The sequence below is a fragment of the Caretta caretta genome, chromosome 1 (genome assembly GCF_965140235.1).
Source record: "Caretta caretta isolate rCarCar2 chromosome 1, rCarCar1.hap1, whole genome shotgun sequence".
Lineage (NCBI taxonomy): Eukaryota > Metazoa > Chordata > Testudines > Cheloniidae > Caretta > Caretta caretta.
The window spans coordinates 158,762,167-158,787,962 of record NC_134206.1 but is presented as its reverse complement, the minus strand read 5'-3'; the positions used below and the strand labels follow the sequence as shown (position 1 = coordinate 158,787,962).

At 40.8% G+C, this 25,796-nt stretch overlaps 1 protein-coding gene across 1 annotated transcript in view; it reads right to left on the bottom strand.

Annotated features, from left to right (window-relative positions):
- Positions 1-7,280: 7,280 nt before the first annotated feature.
- Positions 7,281-25,796, bottom strand: part of WDR4 (WDR4 tRNA N7-guanosine methyltransferase non-catalytic subunit) — a 29,998-nt gene continuing 11,482 nt past the window's right edge. Inside the window, exons 6-11 of the mRNA XM_048865708.2 lie at positions 21,752-21,812; positions 19,658-19,756; positions 13,768-13,832; positions 12,268-12,451; positions 10,715-10,784; positions 7,281-8,492 (exon numbers count right to left, since the gene is read on the bottom strand). Coding sequence (XP_048721665.1) covers positions 8,314-8,492; positions 10,715-10,784; positions 12,268-12,451; positions 13,768-13,832; positions 19,658-19,756; positions 21,752-21,812 — 658 coding nt within the window. The 3' untranslated portion in view covers positions 7,281-8,313. The remainder of the gene's footprint in view (positions 8,493-10,714; positions 10,785-12,267; positions 12,452-13,767; positions 13,833-19,657; positions 19,757-21,751; positions 21,813-25,796) is intronic.

The window sequence follows — 25,796 nt, the reverse complement described above, 5'->3', positions numbered from 1 at the left end:
TAGGAAAATATTTGGTTTAGATAAAAATATTACATCTGCTTATAACACTATTTTCTGATGTGTTCCTTCAAGTTTTATTTCTCTGAAAGATTCATTGTTTCTTATCTTGTGTGAATGGCTCCAGGGCTAGTGCAAACTGTAAAGGAGACCATGGACATCCCTTCTTAGTCCCTCTGAGTAGTTCAAAAGGAGATTTAACCCCATTAACTCACACAGTTGCTCTTAGGCTGTTGTAAAGAGCTGTTTTCCATTTAAGGAACTGGGGCCCATAGTTCATGCGGGACAGGACTTGACACAAGAAAGCTTTCTCTTTGTCAAGTAGTGATAAAAGAAATAGTTTGTTTTTGATCTGACGTGATAGATGATACCAAGTACTCCCCAAATACTGTCTGACATTTGTCTATCCGTAATTAATTTTTGTTTGAGCTAGATTTATATAAATTGAGAGCATGAACTACAATTGGCTATCTAGTATTTTTGTTAAAATCTTTGTCATGATTCAGCAGTGAAAGTCTACTGAAAGCAATCGTTTTCATGACCATAATTTGACGCTTCTCAGTTTCTTAGAGTGGAATAGTCTGAGAATGGGTTTTGTAAGTTCTGCTAGGGCTTTTTTCCCTTTTGATGACATTATTTAGCCCTTTGATGTTCAAAGATGGCATTTTAAAAGTAGACTTGGCAGAATTCAATTTTTTTTCTAATTTTGGTGCATATTGATTATTTTTAAGCATTTTTAATTTTTAGCTATTTAAATTTTGGTTACAGGAAATTGGGGGGGGGGGCCCTCAGCCAATAATTATTTAATTACAGACATGTCAAGGTTCCTTCCCCACTCTGAACTCTAGGGTACAGATGTGGGGACCTCCATGAATACCTCCTAAGCTTACTTTTACCAGCTTAGGTTAAAACTTCCCCAAGGTACAAAATATTTTACCCTTTGCCCTTGGACTTCCACTGCCACCACCAAACGTCTGACCAGGTTTATTTTATTAGGAAAGAGCCCGTCTGTAAACCTTTTCCCCCCCCAAAAGCCTCCCAACCCTTGCACCCCACTTCCTGGGAAAGGTTTGATAAAAATCCTCACCAATTTGCATAGGTGACCACAGACCCAAACTCTTGGATCTTAAGAACAATGAAAGAAAGCATTCAGTTCTTGAAAAGAAGAATTTTAATAGAAGTAACAATAAAAAGAATACCTTACAGGGTAATTAGATTCAAAACATAGAGAATCCCTCTAGGCAAAACCTTAAGTTACAAAAAGACCCAAAAACAGGAATATCCATTCTATTCAGCATAGCTTATTTTCTCAACCATTTAAAGAAATCATAATCTAATGCATATCTAGCTAGATTACTTACTAAGTTCTAAGACTCCATTCCTTTTCTGTCCCCAGCACAAGCATCACACAAACAGACAGACAGAGATTTGTTTTCTCCCTCCCCCCAGCTTTTGAAAGTATCTTATCTCCTCATTGGTCATTGTGGTCAGGTGCCAGCGAGGTTATCCTCGCTTCTTAACCCTTTACAGGTGAAAGGGTTTTGCCTCTGGCCAGGAGGGATTTTAAAGCTGTTTACCCTTCTCTTTATATTTATGACAAGACATTGTGATTCAAAATGTTAAAGCTTTATAACCTCCAAAACACACATTGTCAACATCACGTGTCAAAATATACAAAGTAAATATGTTTAAAATCAAACTCTAAGAAGTTCTCGAGCAGCATTTGCTTACTTTGCCTATCTGTAAATTTCAGTTATCACAATGGAAATCATTTTTCATGGGTTTGGAGGGGAGTATGAAATTGGTGTTTACCAACATTTACTGATAAAAATCGAATCCTTCCAACCTTATTTAAAAGGAAGAGCCACTGAGAATAACTACTTAATTTACTGAAAAACTTGAAATTATTGTGATTCTTTAGCTGTGTGAAGGCATGAACTCCTGAGTGGTCAATGTCTATCTTATTTCTAATTATGTTGTGTTCCTGAATATGGCTTAGTTTCTGTTTATCAGCTTCCATATTGATATCTTGTAGTCTTTTTCCCCTAACCCTCATGCGTCCCTCCCCTTTCTGGCATTTCCCTTATTTAAATCCAAAAGTAAAATACCAACATAGCACATAAATCAGTCCCCAAAATCCCATACTCTCCCAATGAACACTTGTAATCCACCTAGGGGACCTCAAATCTCACCATTAGGGATAGATGATCATCTGATCATTTTGAATGGGTAGGATTTACATACAACCTCTAATGGATCTTCCCCATCTCCTCTCTATTTTCTCCAATCTCGTCTATCCCTGGGGCCACTCCTGCATATATATATATATATATATATATATATGCAGATCACACACACACGTCCTTCTGTTCTTGCAAGAAAGGGCTCTTATCTGTGGATCCCAAGCAGAGACCGGCATCTTCCTCCAGCCCAGGTTTAGAGTGCCTAACAATGTGGGGTGGGGTTTAGGACACATCCCTCTTCAGCATGTGCTACTGGCTATGTAAGGCAAATCCCTGCCTAGTGTGTTGGCTTTTGTGGGTCCCATTCTTAAGCACCTATCTTTCCCCATACATTATACTAGGCAACTAACTCAGGTTTTGTGCATTCCACTAGGTGGCTAGCAACCTAAAAGTTAGGCACAGCAACACTTAAGTTCCTTTGTAGCTTTGGGCCTTAACCTCTCTACTTGTCTTTTCCCCTATCTATAAAATACCTACGGTCACAAGTCAGGACAACTGCAGCTGTATTTCCCCTCGGTGGTTCAACAAGGGCACTTGCTCTTGGCTTCCAGCTCTCCAAACATTGCCTTTCCAGGTTGAAACCTGGCTGTCTCTCCTGTGTGACCACGGTGGGTATTCCTAGGTTGTACAGGTTCCTGCATTCACTGCGTATTTCCCAGCATAGACAGCTTGCCAAAGGACATTTGCTTCCTTTCGCTTCAGAGAATTACCAGCATTGTCAACAGATACCTGGACCACCCACATCTTTCTAAATAAGCCTACTTTATACTTAAGGTAAAAAGCACTAGAGAGAGAACATTAAAAACAATAAAAGAACCTAGATGCATGCTACTAAGCTCACCAGGAACACCCCCACCCTAACACAGATTCTGGCAGGAGCAGTCCTTCAAATAGGGTGACTAGATGTCCTGATTTTATAATTTTATATTTGGGGCATTTTCTTATATAGGCTCCTATTACCCCCCACCCTCTGTCCCGATTTTTCACACTTGTTATCTGGTCACCCTACCTTCAAACCCCACACCAGGCAATTCAGTGTCGTTACAGGTTCATCACAGCTTCAGCTCAGACCAAGACCCTTTATACAAATCAGGGTTCTTTGATCTAAAGTTTTCTGAAGCAGGTAATTAGTACACTATGGGTCTCCCTCCCCAGAGCATACTATCAAAAGGTTTTGCATTCCCCTCATTTAAGGTACTTTCTAGAAAAATCCACTTCACATGTATAGTTCCAGAAAGCCCTGAATGCGATTGCATTCATTTTGTCTTCTGCTAAAGAAATTCCATAAAATCTTATAACAGTACATAAAAAATTGCATTTCTAATACACTATATTAACCCTAATTCGGTAAGGTTTTAACTTAAAATTTCATTCAGGATATTCGAGTATAGTGTCAGTCTGTCACAACCTACCTCCCGTCAAATCCTTCTTGCCTGGCACATACCAGTAGTCATGTTGACAGCAGTGAAACTACTGAGTAAGGGATGCATGATTTGCCCCTGCAGGTCAGCCTCTCACATTAAAGCTTCTATAGAAAAGTGAGCAGAACTTATGACTTTTTGTCATCTTGATTTTAGAGCAGGGGTTCTCAAACTGCAGGTCGTGACCCCTCAAGGGGTCATGAGGTTATTACATGGCGGGAGGGGGGGCTGTCAGCTTCCACCCCCAAACCCTACTTGGCCTCCAGCATTTATAATAGTGTTAAACATAAAAAAGTGTGCTTAATTTATAAAGAGGGTTGCACTCAGAAGCTTGTTGTGTGAAAGGGGGCATCAGTACAAAAGTTTGAGAGCCACTGTTTTAGAGCAAGTGGGGAATTTATTTTTATATATATATAATATATTTATATATAATTTGTTATATAAATAGGGATTTTGTTATATAAAATACAGCAGATAACTTACATCAAGATGTACCAGTGAGCACACAGATACAGAGATATTGACGTAGAAAGCCTTCAATCACCATGCAGCATGGGTTCAGTTTCCCAGCAACTGTCCAGTCTAACTGAGCTCAGAATTTAGTTGTGGATTTTTGATTGTATACTTTGCATAACTACTATTATCTGTATGTAACAGTGAAATATGGAGAGATATCTGAAGTCAGGTTGTTTTAAGAAGAACACACAGTATCGGGGAGGAGAAGGGTAGGGATACATAGGCAGGTGGTAGACCTGGAAGGGGGTATGCAAGAAGAAAAGTTTGGGAACCTCTGTAGAGTGTTTCAATGCTTATGCAAACTCTGAAGAGCTTGCTAAAAAATGTACATTTTATTTTAAAATGCTGAGGAAATTAAGTCAAACTTGGTATTTCTTCAGCTTTTTCCTTCCTTTCCTATATTTATAAATACTCCATGAGTTTTCAATATAAGCCTCTTTTGTAACTTGGAGACTGACAAATAATGGCTCCAGATTTGTGAATGGGACAGAAAAGCCCCTTTCCCCTGTGAAGTTGACAAGTTGTAATGGTTATTACTGTAGTGTCTAGGGACTAACCAAGAAACAGGATCCCATGGTGCTTAACACTGCACAAACTGAGTAATAAGTAGTCCCTGCCCCACAGAGCTTACAAAGGGGTTGGGACAGGGAAGGAGATACACAAGCAGAGCGATGGCCAGCAAACAACTAAATGCCACTATTTGTGCCATTGGGTAAATAAGACACACTGATGGCTAGATTTTTAAGAGTACATAGCATTCAGCAGCCCCTATTGCTCTGGGTGAGGGCTGGTGGAAAAACACTTGAATATCTGGCCAGGGATAGACAGTGAGGATGTTTCAGCTGTGAAATTTGGACCTAAATTTCAAACACTCCAGTGTTTGGGATTTTGGTGCAGGTTTGCCTTTAATATGTTGGAGTTTGATTTCAGTGGAAGGTTGCAGGACTATCTTGTGTTGAAAGGATCTTTGGGATCAATATATGCGCTAATAAGCCCTGCTTTGCCTCTTCTGTATTTGATTTTTTTCAATTTACTTGAGAACAGTGATCCATGCTACATTCAGGACTTTAACATAGTATAAATACAGGAACTGACCTAGTTTTGTGGGAAAGCTTCTAGTCGAGTACAGAAATGCAAAGACTTAGTTATGATAGTGGTTTATTTTGGTTATCAGCACATAAGAGGACAGAGGGGCTGGAATACAGAATGAAAAGGGAGTAGCACAGTACTGGTATATTTAGCTATAAAAGGCCATTTTAATGCTTCATACGGATTAATGGTTCTGTTAGAAAACAATGCCATTCTTGGCATGTTTCTATTTATGGTGGGCATTTATGCTTTAGTCCAAGCATTCTAAGCCAAGACGTAAACAAAAATCAATCACCCACGTTTAACATGCTAAAGCAGTTGAGATACCAAGGTGATGAGTGTGGTCTCGAGATCGACAGAGAAACCAGATGAAATAGAGGACAAAAACTGATCAGGCACACCAAACGTTTGTGTAGCTGAATCATTTGCCATTAATATATGTAGTGACTAAGTTGTATCACAATGCAAGTTTTTAATTAATCTCTTCCTACAGTGACCCATGTTAGATTCCAACTATTGGAAGAGCTTGTGTTTGCACCAGGATATCAGATAGAGCTAGGGTAACTTAGGCACTTTACAAGAACTGAAAAAATAAATGCTTTGGAAATGTTAAAGTTGAATTCCTTTATGTTAAATATGGATGAAAAGAATCCATCTTCCCTTCTGACTTTAGAAACTCCTTATGCTACCAAATCTTCCGTCCTTTAGAAAGAGCATAACTGGAGCAACCAGCATGGAACATGGAGGGAGGAGAATATGTTGCAGGAGTGAAGAGAGCAGAGGAGGTACCAGGAAGCAAGCCTGTCTACATACAGCTAGAATGCTCACCGCAGTTGCAGTATCTCTGTAAATATTTACTTAATAAGTAGCCAGTGTAGGTTTACAAGCATGAAATCCTTTCATTTTATTACACAGTATGCAGTACATGAAATAGTAACACCTCTCTCTAGAGCTCTAGTCCCCATAATTTCTCGATTCTGTAATATACAGTCCTAGTTTCCTCTCCAAAAATTTACATCCTCCTGAAAGTACTAATTGTTTGAGTTCATGTTTGTAAACATGGTGCAAAAATATGATGAATGGAACTTCAAATACTCCAAAAGGGGGAATTAAGGCCAGAGTCAGACACAGGGTATGGTCAGTTATTGGATGCACTTCACCACTGACACCTTCTAATCACAGCAAGTGCACCCCTTCAGGTCCTGGGCCTCTCACCATCACCTGGCTCCAAGTGGAATCACAAAACCTTCCTATATAGTACAAGACCACCACCACGCAGGGCTTGGGCTAACAGTGATTATTGCAGCAGACTTGGCTTAGGCTTAGACCTTGTAGTTCTCTTCCCTGTGAGAATTATTAAGAGTAACAGCTGCACATTTACCTTCATTCCTGCAATATCACAGTCCTGATAGCACTGAAGTTTAGTAATAGAACCATTTTATGCTAGGATAGTACCTACAGGTCCCAACCAGGATAAAAGGTCCTATTCTACAGGGCACTGAACAAACAGGTGGACAATCCTTCCCTGAATATCCAGCATATGACATTGATGCATCACACTCCAACATGAATAGAAGCTTTGTCATGGCACAAGACAGACTCCTAAAGCAATATGGAAAGAAATCCCAGATTAGATCATTAAGATGAATTTAGTATATTTGCTGGTTCCATGGTAGTGCATATAATGCTTCCACCTTAAGTGGGACTTTCAAATGAGGTGTTCATGAAAAAGCTTTTTAAAAAATTGATTTAACAGCAATAAGCACAAAAGGGCCCCAGTGATCCTGACTGTGGGCCCTACAATAAGAGCAATAGTATAATGCAATTAAGTGTGTGGATATAAGTGGTGGGTTCTGCTTTGTTGATCAACAGCTAATACTCTAGAAATAAACTGAAGGGGTTTTCCTTTGTAGTTCACCAATCTCTTGTATATTAGTTGCATGCAAAGTTTTACTACTTAAAACTAAAAAGGCTCAGATCCCACAGTGATGAGCTATATAAGTACGTGGATAGATTTTCAGTTCAAAGTTATGTTTTTAATGGATCACAGAGATTTATACATCCAGCTTTACAATCCCATCTGAAGTATATTCCATGAAGACAAGTTGTGTTCTGATATAGATATAGTTTTCCTCTGCCATTAAATAAACATATGTGATGAAGTAACAACTGATGCTATAAGATTCTCTCAACTGTTAGTCAAGATTTTTATTTCTTAGCTAGCATCAAATGAAACTTTTGTCACAAAAAGCGGGACACACAAGATAGTATTGCACTGGGTGCTCTGAAACCATTTCTACAGATAAGCTGAAAAGTCAGAATGCAGCAAACCAGTCTTCCTCACATGGCGGTGGGGTTTGGTTGACACCTTTTGCTGCTTTACAGTTTGTAAAATCTATTCCCGCACTGCTTCCACTGGGAGTTTCCTCTGAGTAAATAGTGCTGGATTAAGTACTAACGCAGAATTCGTAACGATCTGTCATTTAACCATAAAAAAATTGATAAAGGCCTGCCACTTACAGCCTTATATATTGTATTTAAAATTTTTTTTCAAAAGATTAATTTTTCATGATTATCCTTTTATAGGCTGCCATATTAAACGAACGGTCTAAAACAAAAAACTAAAATACTTGGTGTCAACTTCTAATTAGCATACTTTCTTCTTTTGGAAACCAGCCTCAATGTAGGTTATACGTTGAGTCCAGTACGTAAGACAAATTCCATTCTCCAAGTAAAGCACTAGCTCAATATGAAGATATTGTGCTTCACATTACTAAAACTGCATTACCAGCACTAAGTTTTCCAACTGCTGGGATAGAACAAATGGCAAGGAACAATATATACAGTAAATACAATATCTGTCGCAAGCAGGATATTGTCATTACAAGAAAATTAACCTGATTCATTAAAGCCATTCCCTATCTGACATGCAAACTGAACGTTGAAGTTTGTCATTCACTTTTTTTTTTAAGCAAAGTTCAGTGCCTAGTCTGGTTTCAGTGTTGTAGAGGTTACAAGCAAATGATGTAGTTAATGGTTAGTAATGGTTAGGATGATTCTCTTGTTCTGGTCTTTTTAGTTTGTCTATTAGATTCGTGCTGCAGCTCTTTTCTTTTCTTCTTCTGCTGCTGCTGTAGTCTTTCCTCTTTCTTTTGTAGATAAATAGCCATGTTGTCGAATGAGGCCTTGTAAAGACTGCTGTAGCAACCTTCTGTCCCAATAGACCCTGTGGCAGAAAAAACAAGACAATGTGGATGCTTTGATCACTATTCCCAACGACTACTTGCACTGAAATTTTAAACAAAATATTCCTGACTCCTGCACTATAATTCTAGACATCTTAATACACAACATTTTTATTCTGTTTAAACGTGGTGAGGCCTCACAAGTATCACTACTACACTCCTACATACCAAGGCCAAGATTTTTAACAGCCTAAAGTTAGAATCTGAAATCAATACTTAGGCCAGCCTGACTTTTCAAGAGTACTGAGCACTCAGCAGCTCACACTGACATCAATGAAGGCAAATACAAATTCTAACTCTCTGCCTCTATTCTTGAAAATCTTGGTCTTGGTAATATCACTAAAGACCCTCTTGGAGTGCAATAAAGAATCTGAATTATTCCACAACACTCAAACACTGCATGGGCTCCAGTTAGAAGTACTGTGTTTAGTTTGGTATTCCCTACATTTAAAAAACAAACAAAACAAAACACACCATTAGAAAATTCAGACAGGACATTATAAAATAAGCATACACAAACTTCCCAGCACTGATCCCTGCAGGTTCTGCCACTCCTTTGTGAGCCTATTACAGTACATCCTTAAAGATTCTGTTTAAATGTACTCTTAGAGCATGACACATCTGTCCTTCCTGTAAAATGCCTGAACAGTCAAGGAAGATAACTGGAAGGTTACTCTGGGGAGTATAGACTAAAACTGGCAGGTTAGAATTACTGGGTTTCTAGAAGCAGTTAGAGTGTGGGTGGTCTAATTGCCATCAGTGATTCCTTCTCCCCCCACATCCCTTCCCTCACCTAAAAAATAAAAAATCCTTAACTTTAAGTAAAAGGAGAGACAGGTGTGGGCAGGAAGAAGAGACACATTAGTGAGTAAACAATCAAGCTATATATCAATTGTAATTTTCACCCGACTGGACTATGTTAAGGGTTTGCAGAATCTCTTTTCAGGGGCAATAGTTTATTCAACTGAAGGTTTAAGTATTCAATTTCTGCTTCCATAATCTTAGGTTACAAGAGGTCTTACAGTTTCTATGGTCACCAGCTGTCTAAGGGAGGAAGCAACACAAGCAATCTCATTGTTTTATCAAGTAGGATAAGTACCTTTTTTATAATCTGTAAAAGCACTAATTACATAGGTGCTCATCAACTGAGCCTCCTCGTTAATTAGCTATAATAATCACTATGTTCTGAACAGTCCTCCTTTCCCAGCTGCAGATATCCAGAGACTATTATAATACATAACGGTAATTAGCTATGCTGGAAAGCAACTCTCAGAATTGACTTGTTTTCCACTATATTTCTGTATTACTCATTCTCACTCGGGACCCTGCTTTTAACATGGATATTCCTTGAAATATGAGCTGTATAAAACATTACAGATATACTCCCTTTTAATGGATACAGAAATATACCTTCAAAGATTGAGCCCAATTTTAATGGAAATGGCATACAGAAAATATTCACTAGATTAGATATTAAAGGTATTAAATTTAGTTTTCCAGCAACTCTTCCAAATTACATGGGCTAATTTTTCTGCATATATAATTATGGTCCTCCAAGGATGGAAGTTAGGGTTTCTTTGCCTTCTTTTAAAACAGGCTTCATAACATCCTAGCATGAAGCCTCAATCATGCACAGAGTTAAGCCACACCTGACTATATAACAAGACATCCATTGACTCCTACCCCACCAGCCTTGGCGATTCTAATTAAGTTTGTTTAAAAATGTCTGGTTCCTGCAGGCTAACTAGAAAAGGCATTTTTCTAGAAAAAACAAGGGCAAAAACCATAAACAAAACCTCCACCAGAATAGATGCTTAATATTTTCATTTTCAGGTACAGCACAGAGTAGCAGGGCAAGCTTCCTTGTACTGTCTTCCCAAAGTGCTTTAACTTAGACATGCAGGGGCTGCCTTTAAGCTGAAGGAATAGTTCAGCATCGGTGGCTACTCCGTCCTTGCTATCTCCACTGAAACTGCCAATACAGGTGTCAATTGTATGTTCAGTTTGTGTGAGCTCAAGCCCCACTAACACAAGTCTGTCTACCCAGATTGACAGGCTCACTCCGAACTTCAGTGTAGACACACCCTAAGTGATTTGTCCATAGCCAGAAGGAGAGCCACGAACAGAACTCTGATTTGACTCCTTCCCTTGTGCTTTAACCCTTTGTAACATGTTCCCTGGCCCTTTCGACAAAGTTGCTCACCTTCAAACATTGTCCAGTTGTCATGCAAGTACTTCGACATTTTCATTAATCCTTCGTCATCAGCAACAGGCTGGGAAAGGAAAGAACACCTATTCACTACACTCCGCAGCAGCAATCATACAAAGCACATTACACTGACCAGCATGCTGAGAAATGCAAAGCCTCATCTGAGGACCATGAAGAAAGGAGAGTTAACAGAACACCTTTCCTTCCCACAAACTCATCACTGAGACCTGGCATGGGGTCACCATGTGCTACCTAAGGCGGCCTGGAAAACAGAGCTTGCCCAAGGATTTGAAGGAAAAATGGGAATCAATTTTCTGGAAATCAACGAGGTAAAGAAATAGCTTGGGGAAGAGGTGAAGGTCCAAGAACACTCCCATGAACCAAATTTAAAATAAACTTTTTCCAACTATATCCCACTCCTCTTAGATTTACAAGGGTGATGAATTTATTGTCTGGAAATCTAATGGCTACTACAGGGAAACTGACAGCTCACATTTCAGCTTTGGTGACTCAGTTCTCAACTGAACAATAACAGATACTAACAACAGGGCCACCACTGTTTCTTCTTTCCTCACAGAGGTTCCTTTTCAGATAGGTACAGAAAAAGGTGGGCAGGGAGCATTTTCCTCCATGCTTTATTTTTCTTCTAGCTCCCTCTTCTTGAAGGCTGCTAGCAGAATCTACACCCTACCACCAAAACCACTTTAGCAATGGAGCTAGCACATTTCTCACTGGGATGGACGGAGACTAGGCGGTTTTCCTGGGATGCAGCACTATGTCAGCGTGTCACACTCTTCAGTGTGGAAGCTGACACGCGTCCTGTAGAGTCAGTTGGCTGCTGGGACAAGGATAGGGTGGTAGACTACGACCAAGAAACTAGTACAGCTGCTCAGCCTACTACTAGGAAGGTTGAGAGTCTCATTCTTCAGTCAGGCAGTTCCTCTTGCTGCTCCCATTTGAAATCCCCGCTCCCAGCAACTCTTCATCCCCAGCCACTTAGGAGGGAAGCAGTTTTTCAAAACCATAGAGTGTGAGCTCTTAATGGGATTTTGGGAGGAGGGGGAGCTATATTCCCCTATGCTCCCTTTTAGTTTAACCACTGGGTTAGGGTAAAATGATGGTGTGGGGAGCTGCAGAGGGACCCCCACCCAGAAAAAAAGTTGGAGAAAGTACAGATTTAAGAGGAGAGTACCAGGGTTTGGTTTTTTTTTTAAATCAAGTGACAGTCGCGTTTAAGAGCAGAGATGCTAGTTTAAACCAGGTTTAAGGCTGCCAACCATTGTGCAGGTACCTCAATCCTCACTCTTCTAGGTCAGACCTGGGTATCTCCTGAGCAGAGACTGCCAGTCATGCTAAATTCTGTGTTTTGCACAAATGAAGGAAGTAGGATGAGCTTATCTCTGATCAGACCCAGATCTGACCTCAGCTCAGAACTATAATGCATTAAAGCAATTGTGCCATTTAATTTTCATTCAGTTATTCTGCCTTTTGCTGAGGGGACTGGAGCAGACACAAGATATTGGCAATTGTATCAGAGTACATCTAACCTGCCAATGTCCATCCACAGGCCTGTAGAGTAGAAGTGATGCTGCTTTGTTCTCCTGGAGTATCCAGAGCCCACCTGTTTCCTCAAATGCAATGTCCCAGCCTTTATGCTTCAAAGAGATTTGGTGTCTGTAATTTAACTGCTGGGTAGCAGCATCAAATTGGAAGATGTAAACTGTGGGAATACTTTAAACAGAAATAAAATAGAATTACCATTATCACACCTGCCTGGGGCAATCACTTCTACACAGTAAATCGCATCTACTCACTCCAAAATTAGTACCTGAGCAAAAATCAGTAGCATTTCATGTACAACTCTAAAAAAAGAAACTGGCTCCAACACTTACAACTACTTTATTTACAACCCCAGAGGCCAAAGTAGATTGCAGATACCGCAAAATTTAATATTTCTTTCCACGTTACATTAAAGAAAAATCATTCTGAACTGTTTTTTCTAAGGTTAGACTATTTTAAAAGGAAGATTAGCAAAAATAATAAGCCATGTGCTACTAAAGAATGTAGTTTCGTAATCACATGCATTGTTTCACAGTGCAATTTACATTAGAGTTTACAGCTTGAAGGGTAATTAAAGAGCATCAGCAAAAATAAACCAGGGTAAGGGGAGTCAGGGATGGCGGGGGGGAGAGTATGCAACTAAGGAGGGCCAAGAAAATGGGCTCTGCGCTGGGGCTGGTGTACAACGGGGAGGCCCAATATCTATCCCCCTGCATCCATGATCTCCACCTACAAAGCTTCCTGAGACCTGTTAAGCCCAGCAGCAGGTGTCTCAGTTCAGTTCATAGGAACAAGGCTCCCTGGCTGGCAAACAAGAGGTTCACCAAAGGGAGAAAGTGTCTCCCTGGTGGAGCTCCCAGCTTCACAGCACAGGCAAGTTAGGGTGCTGTTCTCCTTCTCACCGTACCCAAGCCTGTGTGTCAAGATGGAACTCATTTTGCTAGGCTTAACAGGTCACAACAGCCTGGGAGCTGGGTTCATCAGCAACTCCCTGGCCTCACTGCTCACTAGTACTCTGCTGCATGGCTGAGCCCATATCCTTGGGCCCAATGGGCAGCACAGCCCCTTAGCTGTGGCTCTTAATGCTGTTCTACACTGGTATCTCTGCTGACTTACATTGACTCCTGACCTATAGCACTGTAAAGACTGGGCTCAGACCCAAAGACCCTGGCCTTTGAGAGCTGTTCCACTGAGTCCTGAACTCAAGAGGAGCTAGAGTATACAAAGACTTTATAAAACACTGCAAGAGTTTACTAAACCAAGCAACTTTCGAGCCACCTCTGTTTGAATTGATACTAAGGGCTCTCATGATCCTCAATGCTAAATCCACTGACATGCCCATGATGAAACCCATCCTTTAAGAGTCCACAACAGGACAGCCACTTTAAATTTAGAGAGAGTCAAACTCCCAGCAATGGATGTCTCACTGTCCCCTGCCCTTTCTTGAAATAGCTATAATTTTAGCAACTGTTCCCCTTTATTCTTACCAGTCGCATAAAATGGCAATGTAATTTCCTTGACAACAATAGGCTATTCTCGACACGGCATATTTCTGACAGGAGGGAAAAAAACATGTCATTATAACCTTAAACACTTAGGGGGGAAATTTAGGTTTAATTTAGGCACTTAATCTATGGAATTTAATGGGGATCTCCATTTTAAAACACAATTTAGTCAAGCTTAAGTTAATAGCTTGACAGTAGTCCTTTCCCCCCAAAATATCACATTTTTGCCTTCCGTGTCCCCCCCACCCCCACAAATAGTCAGCATAACTATCTGAATAATTTAACCAGACATGAAGTCAGCACAGAGCCTACTGAGAGACTCCCAGCGAATAAACAAGCAGGTGCAGCCTAAAGGAGATGACAGCATCATTTTAGCTTTTAAGGACTGTGAATTATAGGGGAAACATTCACATATTTTAAGTGTCCTTAGCCAGAACGCCACCCTACTGGTTTATAGGTTACATATAGCAGGAAGATGATGGCCACCAGGTCTGGTGTAAAAAGTGAATGCAGTGATGTGTAGCCAATGTTTTTGTAAAGTGGTCTCAAATTTCACCCTTTGATAAACTGGCTTCCAGTGGGATGTGTGCTGTAAAAAGGAAGATGAGTGGGACGGGGGAAATGGCTCATTTCAGCAGAAGCACTAATAACCAAGGAGGGAGGTAGCTTTACTGGACAAAGCTGTTAAATTCCTTTGCTGGAAATATTCTACTTCCTGCCCGAAAACTACTGAATATACTGCCTGTGTACCACAGCATTAAGTTTGATTTGAGGGTGGATAGTAATGAAGAACCTGTTGTTGTTTTGTTTCGTTTTTAAAAAGGCTGCAAGAATTCTGCCTGGGGTACTTTTTGTAGTCAAGGGTGTTTAAAAAAAAAAAAAAAGGGGGCGGGGGCAAAAACTTGCTCTTATGTATTTTTAAAAGCCCTGGAGATGTCATCTCTGGAAGGAATAGTTTCCCTATTCAGAGGGGAGGGAAAAGCTCAGCTCCAGCAGAACAGGGGAATTATTCCAATCCTTCCTTCACTATGCTGGCAACACTTTAAAAGGGGTTTTTGAGCACCTCTTCTGGCACAACACTGGGTGAATGGTCAGTCATTGCATAGAGTCCCTAATTAACTATGGCTCTGAGCTCAATTCAGGAGCAATCACAGGGTTCCTACTTCTTGAGCTGGCTGTTTGGAGTGCAGGCAGTGTCCCGGGCCTAATGTTTGTACACGTAATTTGGGGAGGAAGCAAGGGATGCATTGCTTTTCAACACCCTGGGTAGTGAGTGTAATGCAAGATAATAACCCCTCTTGCCCAGAGAACCAGATTCATGTAGGTTTGGTTTATAAGCCACAAAAATAGAGACACGAACAGCAGGAAAGAAGGTTACACAGTGGCTTCCATCCATATCTACACCCCACTAGTGATATAAAATATCTTAATTACAAAGAAAGAAAGAAAGAATGCACTGTGCAATATCATCTCTAAGCTGAAAATAAAAACCAGGCAGCATGTACTTCCCTCCTCTAATCATCTGTTTAGTCATGAGGGGAACACTTTCTAAAGGTCACTATCAACAGAGAAATAAATTTCAGAGCACTTGAGAACAGATGGGATTGGTCTGTTGCTGCTCTGCAGAAACAATTATTCCATGTTTACACATGGGATCCAGTCTTTCTATACAATACATGGATACTAAATAATTCAAGGTTTAAGATATCGAAGAAGGTGAGGGTGAAGGGTGTGATGAGAGAGGTATTGCAGCTACTAAGAATAGCTCCACAGTTGGGTAAACAGAACTATTTACATTGTGATTTTGTAGAAATGATAGCTTCCCTTGTTGACAAACAGCAGCAGTGGGCTCTCTAGAAAAACAAAGTTGTATTCTAGATCTCCTGCAGCACCAACTCCTAACAGACAATTTGTGGCATAAGTGATGCTAACAGACAGAATAGGCAGGGTACGCTTTGTATGTAGATCCAGAAGGGACACTGGTATTAAATGCCCAGCAGCACAGTTCAACTCTTAAATTGTCAGTTTGACAGGTTTTTTTTAATGGCTGTGAAATGAGATCTAGTAACTTATTTAATTGTGGAATAAAATGCAAGCGCTCAAACAACATTTTCTTTTTTGGTTAGGCAAGCCCATGGGACCACTATACTTAGTAAAAATATAATTCTAATGAAACAATTCATGGTAAACAGGTGTCGCTCCTTTTACTTCAGCCAGCCATCACCTTAAAATTAACCTTTGACATTCTGTTAGAAGCAGTGATCCTGTGAAACACAACAGAAGTATTTGGGTAGAGTTGCACAATTTCTGTTTTGACCTTTAGACAAATGGATCAGATCAGGTGAACACTTGGACTAGATAACCTTAGAAGTCCATGCCCACACTACTGTGGGACTTGTTCCCTATCATCAGCTAAAATGACTACTCCTGAGACCAGGTCTACATCACTTCAGCACAACCATATATTTCCCCAAGACAAATCTATTTAGCCTGATGGATGGTGAAAACAAATCAATTCTTGTGCTCATATGCACTGTCATTATAATGAAGCAGGATTATAATAAAAAGACAAATCAAGTCACTCATCTCACAAGCTTCAGTGAACTTGCAGTGGGCAAATAGCAAAAATTGTAAAATGCCAGATGGAGCAGCAGAAAACACAAGGACATCCCATCTGATCTCTCTTGTAATCAAAGCCTTTATAGCTAATGCACTAGCTACAGTCTGTAATGTGCTGACGGGAAAAGCAGACTCTAAAGAATAAGGCAAGAGTAAGTGAAACCATTCCTTTACACAATACAATGAAGTATGGGTCAAAGATAGTCACTATCCTCTGAAGCTGTTGCCTCCATGAGACAGGGAAATACCACAACTGACAAAGTTACAGCAGTGACTTCTTCAGTACTTCTGGCACTGAATGCAATGTCAAACTTCTGAAGCATGGGCTCTCTTCTGGTCATCAGTCATGGGCTAACACTAGAGAACACATTCTCTACGAGACTGAATTGTTTGAATGTTGAGAATCTGAAGGTAAGGAGTTTAATATCCGTGTATTCATTGATGGCCATGCACTCTCAAAAAACAAAGGTTTGGTATGTTAGCAATATAGTGTATTGAAGGCTGTGATGTGCTACTGAGAGTTGGAGACAAAAACTGATGCCTGGTTTGACCAGTATATTAGCATACATAATTAAAGCAACAATACAACAGTATTTGAAACCACCAACTTTGAAAGCTAATTGACAGACTCCATCATCCCACACACATAGATCCAATCCAAGGCTAGCTTTTTAGAGGAGATGGAAAAAAAAGGCTACTTCATTTGTAAGAATTTGCAATAAGAAGAGGTCTCACAGATTCAAGAAAGAGCTCAACCTGAAGTGACGATAGCGTCCAAGAAACCCATCTGGATGTAGACACTGTTTATTTTTCCATGCAACCTGTATAGTAGAATTGTAAAATAATGCTGGCTTGCAATGATATAGTGACATGTCGCAGATAAGCTTTCTGGGACTTTTTTCTTGGTGAGAAAGAAACTGAGAATAGATTCCTGGTACCATAATGAAATGTAAATGCTCTCCATTCCAAGCTTCTCCCATGAGGAGCAACTTACTCAAGTGCCATCAAATGAGGTGACAGCAAGAGTCTGTTACACTATTCCTGAAAACTACCACTTAAAAAATAAACTAATTGTACTTTTTCACATTACGTGTAGCAGTAAATGAGTTACAGACTTCAGGGTTGTGTATATATAGTTCTGAAACAGTGTTACTGTTCCTTCAAACTGAGTAAATAATTATACCAGTCTGCGGGAGGATGCATTAGTCCAAAAACTGTCTCCAAGGGTTCCTTTCATTAATATTTCATGACAGTTTAAAAACATCAAACTGCTAGTTCCTTTCTGTGGAGGGAGGAAAAGAGCTTTCTAAGGTTTGTCTGAAACGAGACTCTGGATGCAATTAAAAGCAAATTCTAGGTTCAGAGCACTAGATTCTATGATACAGAGGACCAGCTTGAAGGGGCTTACCTATGGATTTGAGAAGGACTTGCACGCTATTCCTCTGACACAGAAGAACTTGCTAAATAACCTTTTCACAACATTTAGAGAGCACTTTTCAAATAAAGATCCCAAAGCTCTTGACAGGTTTTGGCCTCATCCTACAGTCCTTCCACCTGCTCAGCTCCCAGTTAAGTAGATGGGACTGTACATGCAGGCCTGTAGGATGAGGTCATACACAGACCACTTAGAAAATGGCAAACCCTTTAAAGAGAGCCTAGCACTCAGCTGTAGGGAGAGGGTGAAGAATACCTTCTCCAACTGAAACTATAGGGGACTATTAACAATGCAGAATGGAATACTTCACTTGGATTCTAGCCTGGACACTGGGGTAAGAGTGCCTTAGGAGTAATAGGCCACAAGTGGCAAAACCCTCAAGTTTTATCCGACAGTCACTATCTAGAAACCCATGTCTAACACTAGACTGGGACATTAACTGACTAACACAGGGAAAAGTGTCACCTATCTGACTCATATGGAAGAAGATCAAGCCTTGTTGTTTCAATGAAAGACAGAATAGCTAGACCAGAGGTAGGCAGCCTACGGCATGTGAGCTGATTTTTCAGTGGCACTCACACTGCCCGGGTCCTGTCCACCGGTCTGGGGGACTCTGCATTTTAATTTAATTCTTAAACATTTAAAAATCCTTATTTACTTTACATACAACAATAGTTTAGTTATATATTGTAGACTTACAGAAAGACCATCTAAAGACGTTAAAATGTATTACCAACACGCAAAACCTTTAAATTAGAGTAAATAAATGAAGACTAGGCACACCGCTTCTGAAAGGTTGCCGACCCTTGAGCTACACAGTCACATAAAAAAACAACAAAAAGAATAACCTACCAAGCAAAAGATGGCTTCCCACAGATACGCAACACATGGATGACTGAACAGGCTAAGTGGTAGCTGGCTCAGATTCACTGCAGATGGCAAGGACAATACTCTGTTGTTCCAGCTGCTAGTATGGAACAAATCATATGTGGAGGCAAGAATGGATACCACCAGATCCAAGAGTTTTCAATACAAATTAAAATATACTTCAGCGTTTCAATTCAGTAAGGTAATTCCTCTCCTGGTAATTTGTTACAAACATTTTGAAACTTTCTGCTCAAATGTAACTTCCAGGGATGTTAAAGCTATAATTTTACTAGTTTCAAAGTTGCTTCATGTTAGACTTTCAGTTTCACTATCTGCTTAACAATTTTAGGTTTAAGGGCAAGTTTTGTATACCACAGACAAATTGAAAGCTTCGTCTTAATTTCAAACACAAGTTTTGGGATAACTGCAGAAAGCAGAGGGTGGCATTTTCAGAAGTGCCTAACAGCTTGTCCACATGGCAATTTAGTGCCCAGAAAGCAGATGTTCTTGCTTGCAGTGCACTAACTGGCTGCAAGGACCCTACTACCATCCATTGAAAGTTTCGTAGTGCGCTTTGACCTACCATGTTTGCAGGTCAAAGCACACTATAGAACTTTTAGTGTACAGTAGCAGGATCCACACAGACAGCTAGTGCACAGCAAACTAGAGTGCAGCAGATTTACAACCCGGCTTGCTGCACACTAAATTGCTGTGTGGACAAGCCCTTTAATGACTTAGGAGCACAAATTCTGTTTAGTTCTAGTGAGATTTATGTTCCTAAATCCCACTCTTTATGAACTGTGGTTTCTACAACTTAAACAGGATCTCCCACCCACCACCATAAAGAAGAGCTGGTTATAATACTAAACAGTAACAGAACATGTTTTTAAGCCATGGGATTCAGGAGCACAATGAAAGCAGGAGCACACACAACTCATCACATACCCATACCTTGTCATTATTGGTTGCCTCAGTCTTATTCAAACTGTTTAGATGACAGCAGTGCACTTCTTTCCCACTTTTGTATTCCCAAAGTCTCAGAGTACAATCCTGAATAAATTCAAATGGACGGGTTGATTAACACAAATCACTGGCACAGAGAAGCCAGTCATGGTCTTCAGAAGCTAGCTAAATCATACTTCTCCTCGAGATACTTCATGCATGAGATTCTAAACCCTCAAAGAAACTAGTTAAATGTTCTCAAATTGCAGATGAAGGCATTTTAATGAAAACATAATTCAGCTCAATTCTAAGTTATTCAATCATACAAAAAAGTTATTTTTCTTTGTAGTGGAAATTGGGTTGCTGGATGAGTGGATTTTGAGCATCTCATAAATAGCACAACAGTAAGTGTGCTATGCACTCACCATCTTAATGACACTCCTCTTAGGTTGCTCTTTCCCTCACCCACCCTCGTACAGTACCCGAATCCTTTGGATTATAAATGTAGTGACAAAGAAAGCCCTCAATGAACTTAGTTATCTTTGAGATTAAACTCTGTTCTGGGAAATATCACTGAAGTTGCCTCCCTATGAACGAAATAAAGCCAGGGGCTAACACGGAAATTGCTCAGAGAGATACTGCGTGGGAACAAAATACAGAACCTGTGGGCATGCAATAGGAAGAAATCAAATAAAAAGATATCACAGTTACCACAACATTACAGACTTCAGTTCTAGAGTGTATTCTCCCCCCTTGTGCAATTCCATTAGTGAGGTTTGAGCTGCATACACATTAATAGAGAATATAGTTTCCCCTCTCAGAGGACTGGAATCACCTCCGATTGTTCATTCTTTCTGGGTCTGGAGTTGTCATGTGGTGCTACTGATAAAAACAACTCTTGCTCTTTCTACAACCACATGACTTACAATTCAGAAAGTCTTGCAAGGAGGAGAAGTTTGATTAAGACTTCAAACACGTCAGTTCATCTAAAAATATCCGGGATTTTAATGCTTATTAATTGTTAGAGGGACATTAACTATCATGGCTGGCTGGTCCACCCAATGTTTAATCTACCTAAATTGTTGAATAGACCCTTGATAATTAATTTGTCAGTACTCTCAAGCAAGAGTTAATCCTGAAGAATTGGTGAGGACTGTGTGATTTCACCATCCCAAAGAACTAGAAATGATGTGAAAAGCAAGAAGAATGCACAGATTAAGATGATGCTACAACCTCACAGAAAGAAGCCTTGGAACAGAGAAACCTTGAATGCACAGAAGCTGAACACAAAAGTACAGTACAGCTTTTTTTTTAAATCTCTATGAAGAATAAAACCTCAGAAGTGAAAGAAAGAAAGAAAAAAAGAAAGAAGTGGATAGGAAACAAAGGTGAGTCACACTAAAAGTGGAGACCAATGGCAACAAGAAAAAGGGTAGTAATATTGAAAATTAACAATATTTAAAATGCATGTGACTATACATTAGGATTAAATTTAAACTAAAAGTAGGCTTAACATGTTCCATTGGACCTTCTAGATACTGTCATTTAGCACTTCAGAACGCTCAGTGCTCATCTTTGAATGCGATTCCTACTCAGAGTAGGATATAGGGCCAGCTAATATGGAGACAGCTAACCATAATTACAACCAAATTCAGATAGGCCAATATTTCCTCCATCCCAAACCTCAGTACTACACCGAGATGAGTATTTCAATACATTTTAGGTCACTACACTGTTCACAGCATTCAGTAACTTGCAGAGCATTCCTGACATTTCTATGAGTTAGTGGAGTTCCGCTTTTAATTAAAAAACTGTTATGGTGAAAGTGCTTCCATCATTAGAAATGTCAATTTCAGTTCTTGTCTGGGGACTAAGAACTAAGTATGCTTTCCCTAATAAGCAATTGGCATTACTGTAAACGGAGATCATATCACCGCTATCTTACTAACAATAGAAAGATCAAACCCAGAGTAGAATCTTGGTGGGAGTGGAACTGAATGCAAGTCTTCCACCTCTACAGAAACCAAATCCTTGCAAAACAAGCAGACAACTGAAGTCTGACTCATAAGACTCTCATTTTTTTCAAAGGACCAGAATACATACCCCAGAAGCTGATAGCATAAGATCTGGATAGTTTGGTATTACAAATATTCTGCTTACAAACCTAAAGGGAAAAAAGTTAAGAGTTCAACATTTATGTGTCGTGTCAGTGTAAACAGAGTACCTATATAATAGTAAGCATATTTTAAGGTTACACTGTCATCCATTATGTATATTTTAAGAAGGCAATAGAAAGACGTAAGTTACAGGAAAAAAAGGTAGCTTTTCCCCCTCAGACTAACTGGCAGACAGAGATAGTATATTCATCATATCACTAATATTCCTGGAAAAATATTCCACATAATACAAGAAGTGCTTACTTTATTGAATTCTATTGATCCCCTTTTAACTGGGGAAGACAGTGCTGCTTGTGTGAATATGTTTTTAGTCATTTAGATCAGAATATGCACACAGAATTAGATTTACAAATAGATTTATATCATGCTCATGGATCAATTATAAACAAAATTAAAAAAAACCCACATACATCAATATAGATTTTGGTTTTTAATTAGTGAAGTCAGAGCATCAGCACATGAGGGTTCCCTCATAGCAACTGGGGACCATCCAAGGCACCATCTACTCAATTTTAGGGCAACCAATCAATTTAACTATTTCCCCACTGTCCTTTCTAGGATTAGCTGCATCCAGTTAGGAATCCCAGTAACATTAAGGAGCTTATAATACTGCAACTTCCACCAGGATACCCCTTAGGGTCCTTATGAATCCACAAAGAGCTTCCAGAGTTCCTCACTAACCCAGGGGTCATATGCACTAACGTAAAACGCTGCCGTCAATGCCCTGCACAGGTTAGAACATACGTGTGAGTTTTGCTTTTGTTTTTTGTTTTTAAAGAGGGAATTCTCGCTTCTGAAAATAAACAATTTAAAGTCAATTAAAATATCAAGTGAATTTTGCTAGTTACAAAGCAGTAACTGCAGGTGCATGGAGGCATAATGCTGCAATTTCAATTACAAAAATAAATTTAAATAAAAATACACACCATTCAAAAACAGGAGAACTCAAGTGAGAAAAGCACTGAATCCCCATCTGATTCATTATCATATTTAAATAATGAATTTTTAGAAGTGTGTGCGCCAATTGTATTAAGTGCCTTTCTATTGTGGAATTGTTAATGGAGTTGTTTGTCCAGGCACACTAGCCCCCACTTACAAACAATGTCTTTTTTGATCAAAACTCTTATGTTCATTAAAGATACAACTGTTAATACAATAAGCAGAGATCAAACACAACAATGTAAATACACAACAAAAGCCTTGAGTTCAAAGGCTATTTAAGATCTTTGACATTAATTTAAAAATTATGCAGCTTCCAAAGAAATGTCTAAAATCTATGCGGATAAATTCCCGACAGTCAAATGTGATATTAATTAACATTAGTATTAATAAGATATTTAAATATCTTATTTAACTGTATTGTTAGCACTTTATTAAAACTTTTCAGTACAGTGGAGTCACATTTTACGCGGGGGTTAGGTTCTAAGGTCAGCATGTAAGACGAAAATTGCGTATAGTCAAAATATCCCTTGAAAATCCCTTAAATCACCCATAAAGTACAGTATACACTAGAATAGGGGTTGGCAACCTACAGCATGTGTACCAAAGGTGGCACATGAGCCGATTTTTAATGGCATGCTGCGGGTCCCGGCCTCTGGCCCCGCTCAGCCCCCTGCCGGCCTGGGTGAGCAGAACCCCAGGCTGGCAGTGGGCTGAGCAGGGCCAGCAGCCAGGATTGCGGCTGCCAAGAGCCAGCAGACGGAACCCCAGACCGGCCACCAGCTGCGCTGAGCCCACTGCCGGCCTGGGGTTCCGTTCACTCAGCCAGCAGCAGGCTGAGCAGGGCCGGTGGCTGGGACCCCAGTGGCAGGAGCCGGCAGACAGAACCCCAGACTGGCAGTGGGCTGAGAGGGGCCGGTGGCCAGGATCCCAGCTGCCAGGAGCCAGCGGACAGAACCCCAGACTGACAGCGGGCTGAGCCACACAGCCCGCTGCCGGTCTGGGGTCCCAGCCACCGGCCCCGCTCAGCCTGCTGCTGGTCTCAGGTCCCGGCCACCGGCCCCTTGCCAGTCAGGGTCCCGGCCGCCAGCCCCGCTCAGCCTCCTGCCAGCCTGGGTGAACAGAACCCCAGGCCGGCAGCGGGCTGAGCGGGGCTGGCGGCCAGGATCCCGGCTGCCAGGAGCCAGGGGACAGAATTATTTAAGCTCAGTACCAATGTGGACACAAGAACAAATGGATATAAACTGGTCATCGGGAAGTTTAGACTTGAAATTAGACGAAAGTTTCTAACCATCAGAGGAGTGAAGTTTTGGAATAGCCTTCCAAGGGAAGCAGTGGGGGCAAAAGACCTATCTGGCTTTAAGATTAAACTCGATAAGTTTATGGAGGAGATGGTATGATGGTGATAACATGATTTTGGCAATTAATTGATCTTTAAATATTCATGGTAAATAGGCCCAATGGCCTGTGATGGGATGTTAGATGGGGTGGGATCTGAGTTACTACAGAGAATTCTTTCCTGGGTATCTGGCTAGTGAATCTTGCCCATATGCTCAGGGTTCAACTGATCGCCGTATTTGGGGTCAGGAAGGAATTTTCCTCCAGGGAAGATTGGAAGAGGCCCTGAAGGTTTTTTGCCTTCCTCTGTAGCATGGGGCACGGGTCACTTCCAACAGGATTCTCTGCTCCTTGAAGTCTTTAAACCATGATTTGATGACTTCAATAGCTCAGACATAGGTGAGAGGTTTATTGCAGGAGTGGGTGGGTGAGATTCTGTGGCCTGCATTGTGCAGGAGGTCAGACTGGATGATCATAATGGTCCCTTCTGACCTTAATATCTATGAATCTATCTATGAACCCCAGACTGGCAGCGGGCTGAGCCTCTCAGCTCGCTGCCGGCCTGGGGTCCCGGCTGCCAGCCGCACTGAGCCCGCTGCCGGCCTGGGGTTCCATTCACTCAGCCAGCAACGGGCTAAGCGGGGCCAGCGGCTGGGACCCCAGCGGCAGGAGCCAGTGGACGGAACCCCAGACTGGCAAGCGGGCTGAGCCGCTCACCCCGCTGCCAGGCTGGGATACCTGCTGCCGGCCCCGCTCAGCCTGCACTACTTAAATTGTTATTTGTCTTTCTCTCTCTCTTTTTTTTTTTTTGCCGAGCGCGTATAGTTGAATTCGCATAAGTTAAATCCGCGTAGGATGCGACTCCACTGTAGTTAAATTAGACTGGGCTAAGGTGACTGCAGCATATCCAATAGAGCATCACTCTCCTAACTCTCCTTTAACTCCTGTTCCTGATGATGTGCGTTGATGCCTCATTGCATGTGAATGGGAACAAGTGAAGAAAAACATCTGAAAATATGTGTGTAAGTAGCACCAGAGCCAGACAAGCAGAAGTTTGTATGTTGCACACGACATAGTGCAATGCTATGCAGGGGCGTTTCTCTGGTGCTCACTGTACTATGCCTACGAAGGCCAGAATAATGGAGAACCTCTATTGACCATGATGGAGAACATATGTTAATGTCAAAACAAATCTAAATGGGAAGGCAGTATGTTCTGCAGAAAGCTTTGAAATACCACTGCAATTTCCTGCATATCAGAAGGTTTTCCATAAAAATCTATTCAGATATTTATCTTCCCTCCTGACTGGAGAGGGGATGCTGGGGCAGGGAGCACAAATCTTCCTGTAAGCTAAACAAGGTGATAGGGGAAGAGAAAGTGCCCTAATTGGAAGTCCCCTAATGCTACTGTTATGACACCAATAGATAGCAAGGATTGGAGCCCTAAAATCTCTCCAACCAAGCACCACTTTCTTCTGCTGCTCTCTCCTCTTCAGGTACCCATGTCCCTAACCTCAACACTCAATGAGGAGATCAGGGAAAGGAACGAGCACTCTCCCTTTGCTTTTAAACAGGGGAGAGGGAGATGTGCTCCCTGTAATCTCTTTTACTTTGTGCTTCCCCTCTTGTAATCTCTTGTGCTTTGTGCTTCCCCCCTCTCTTGCTTTAAACCCTGTTTATATCCTCTTCTCCCTA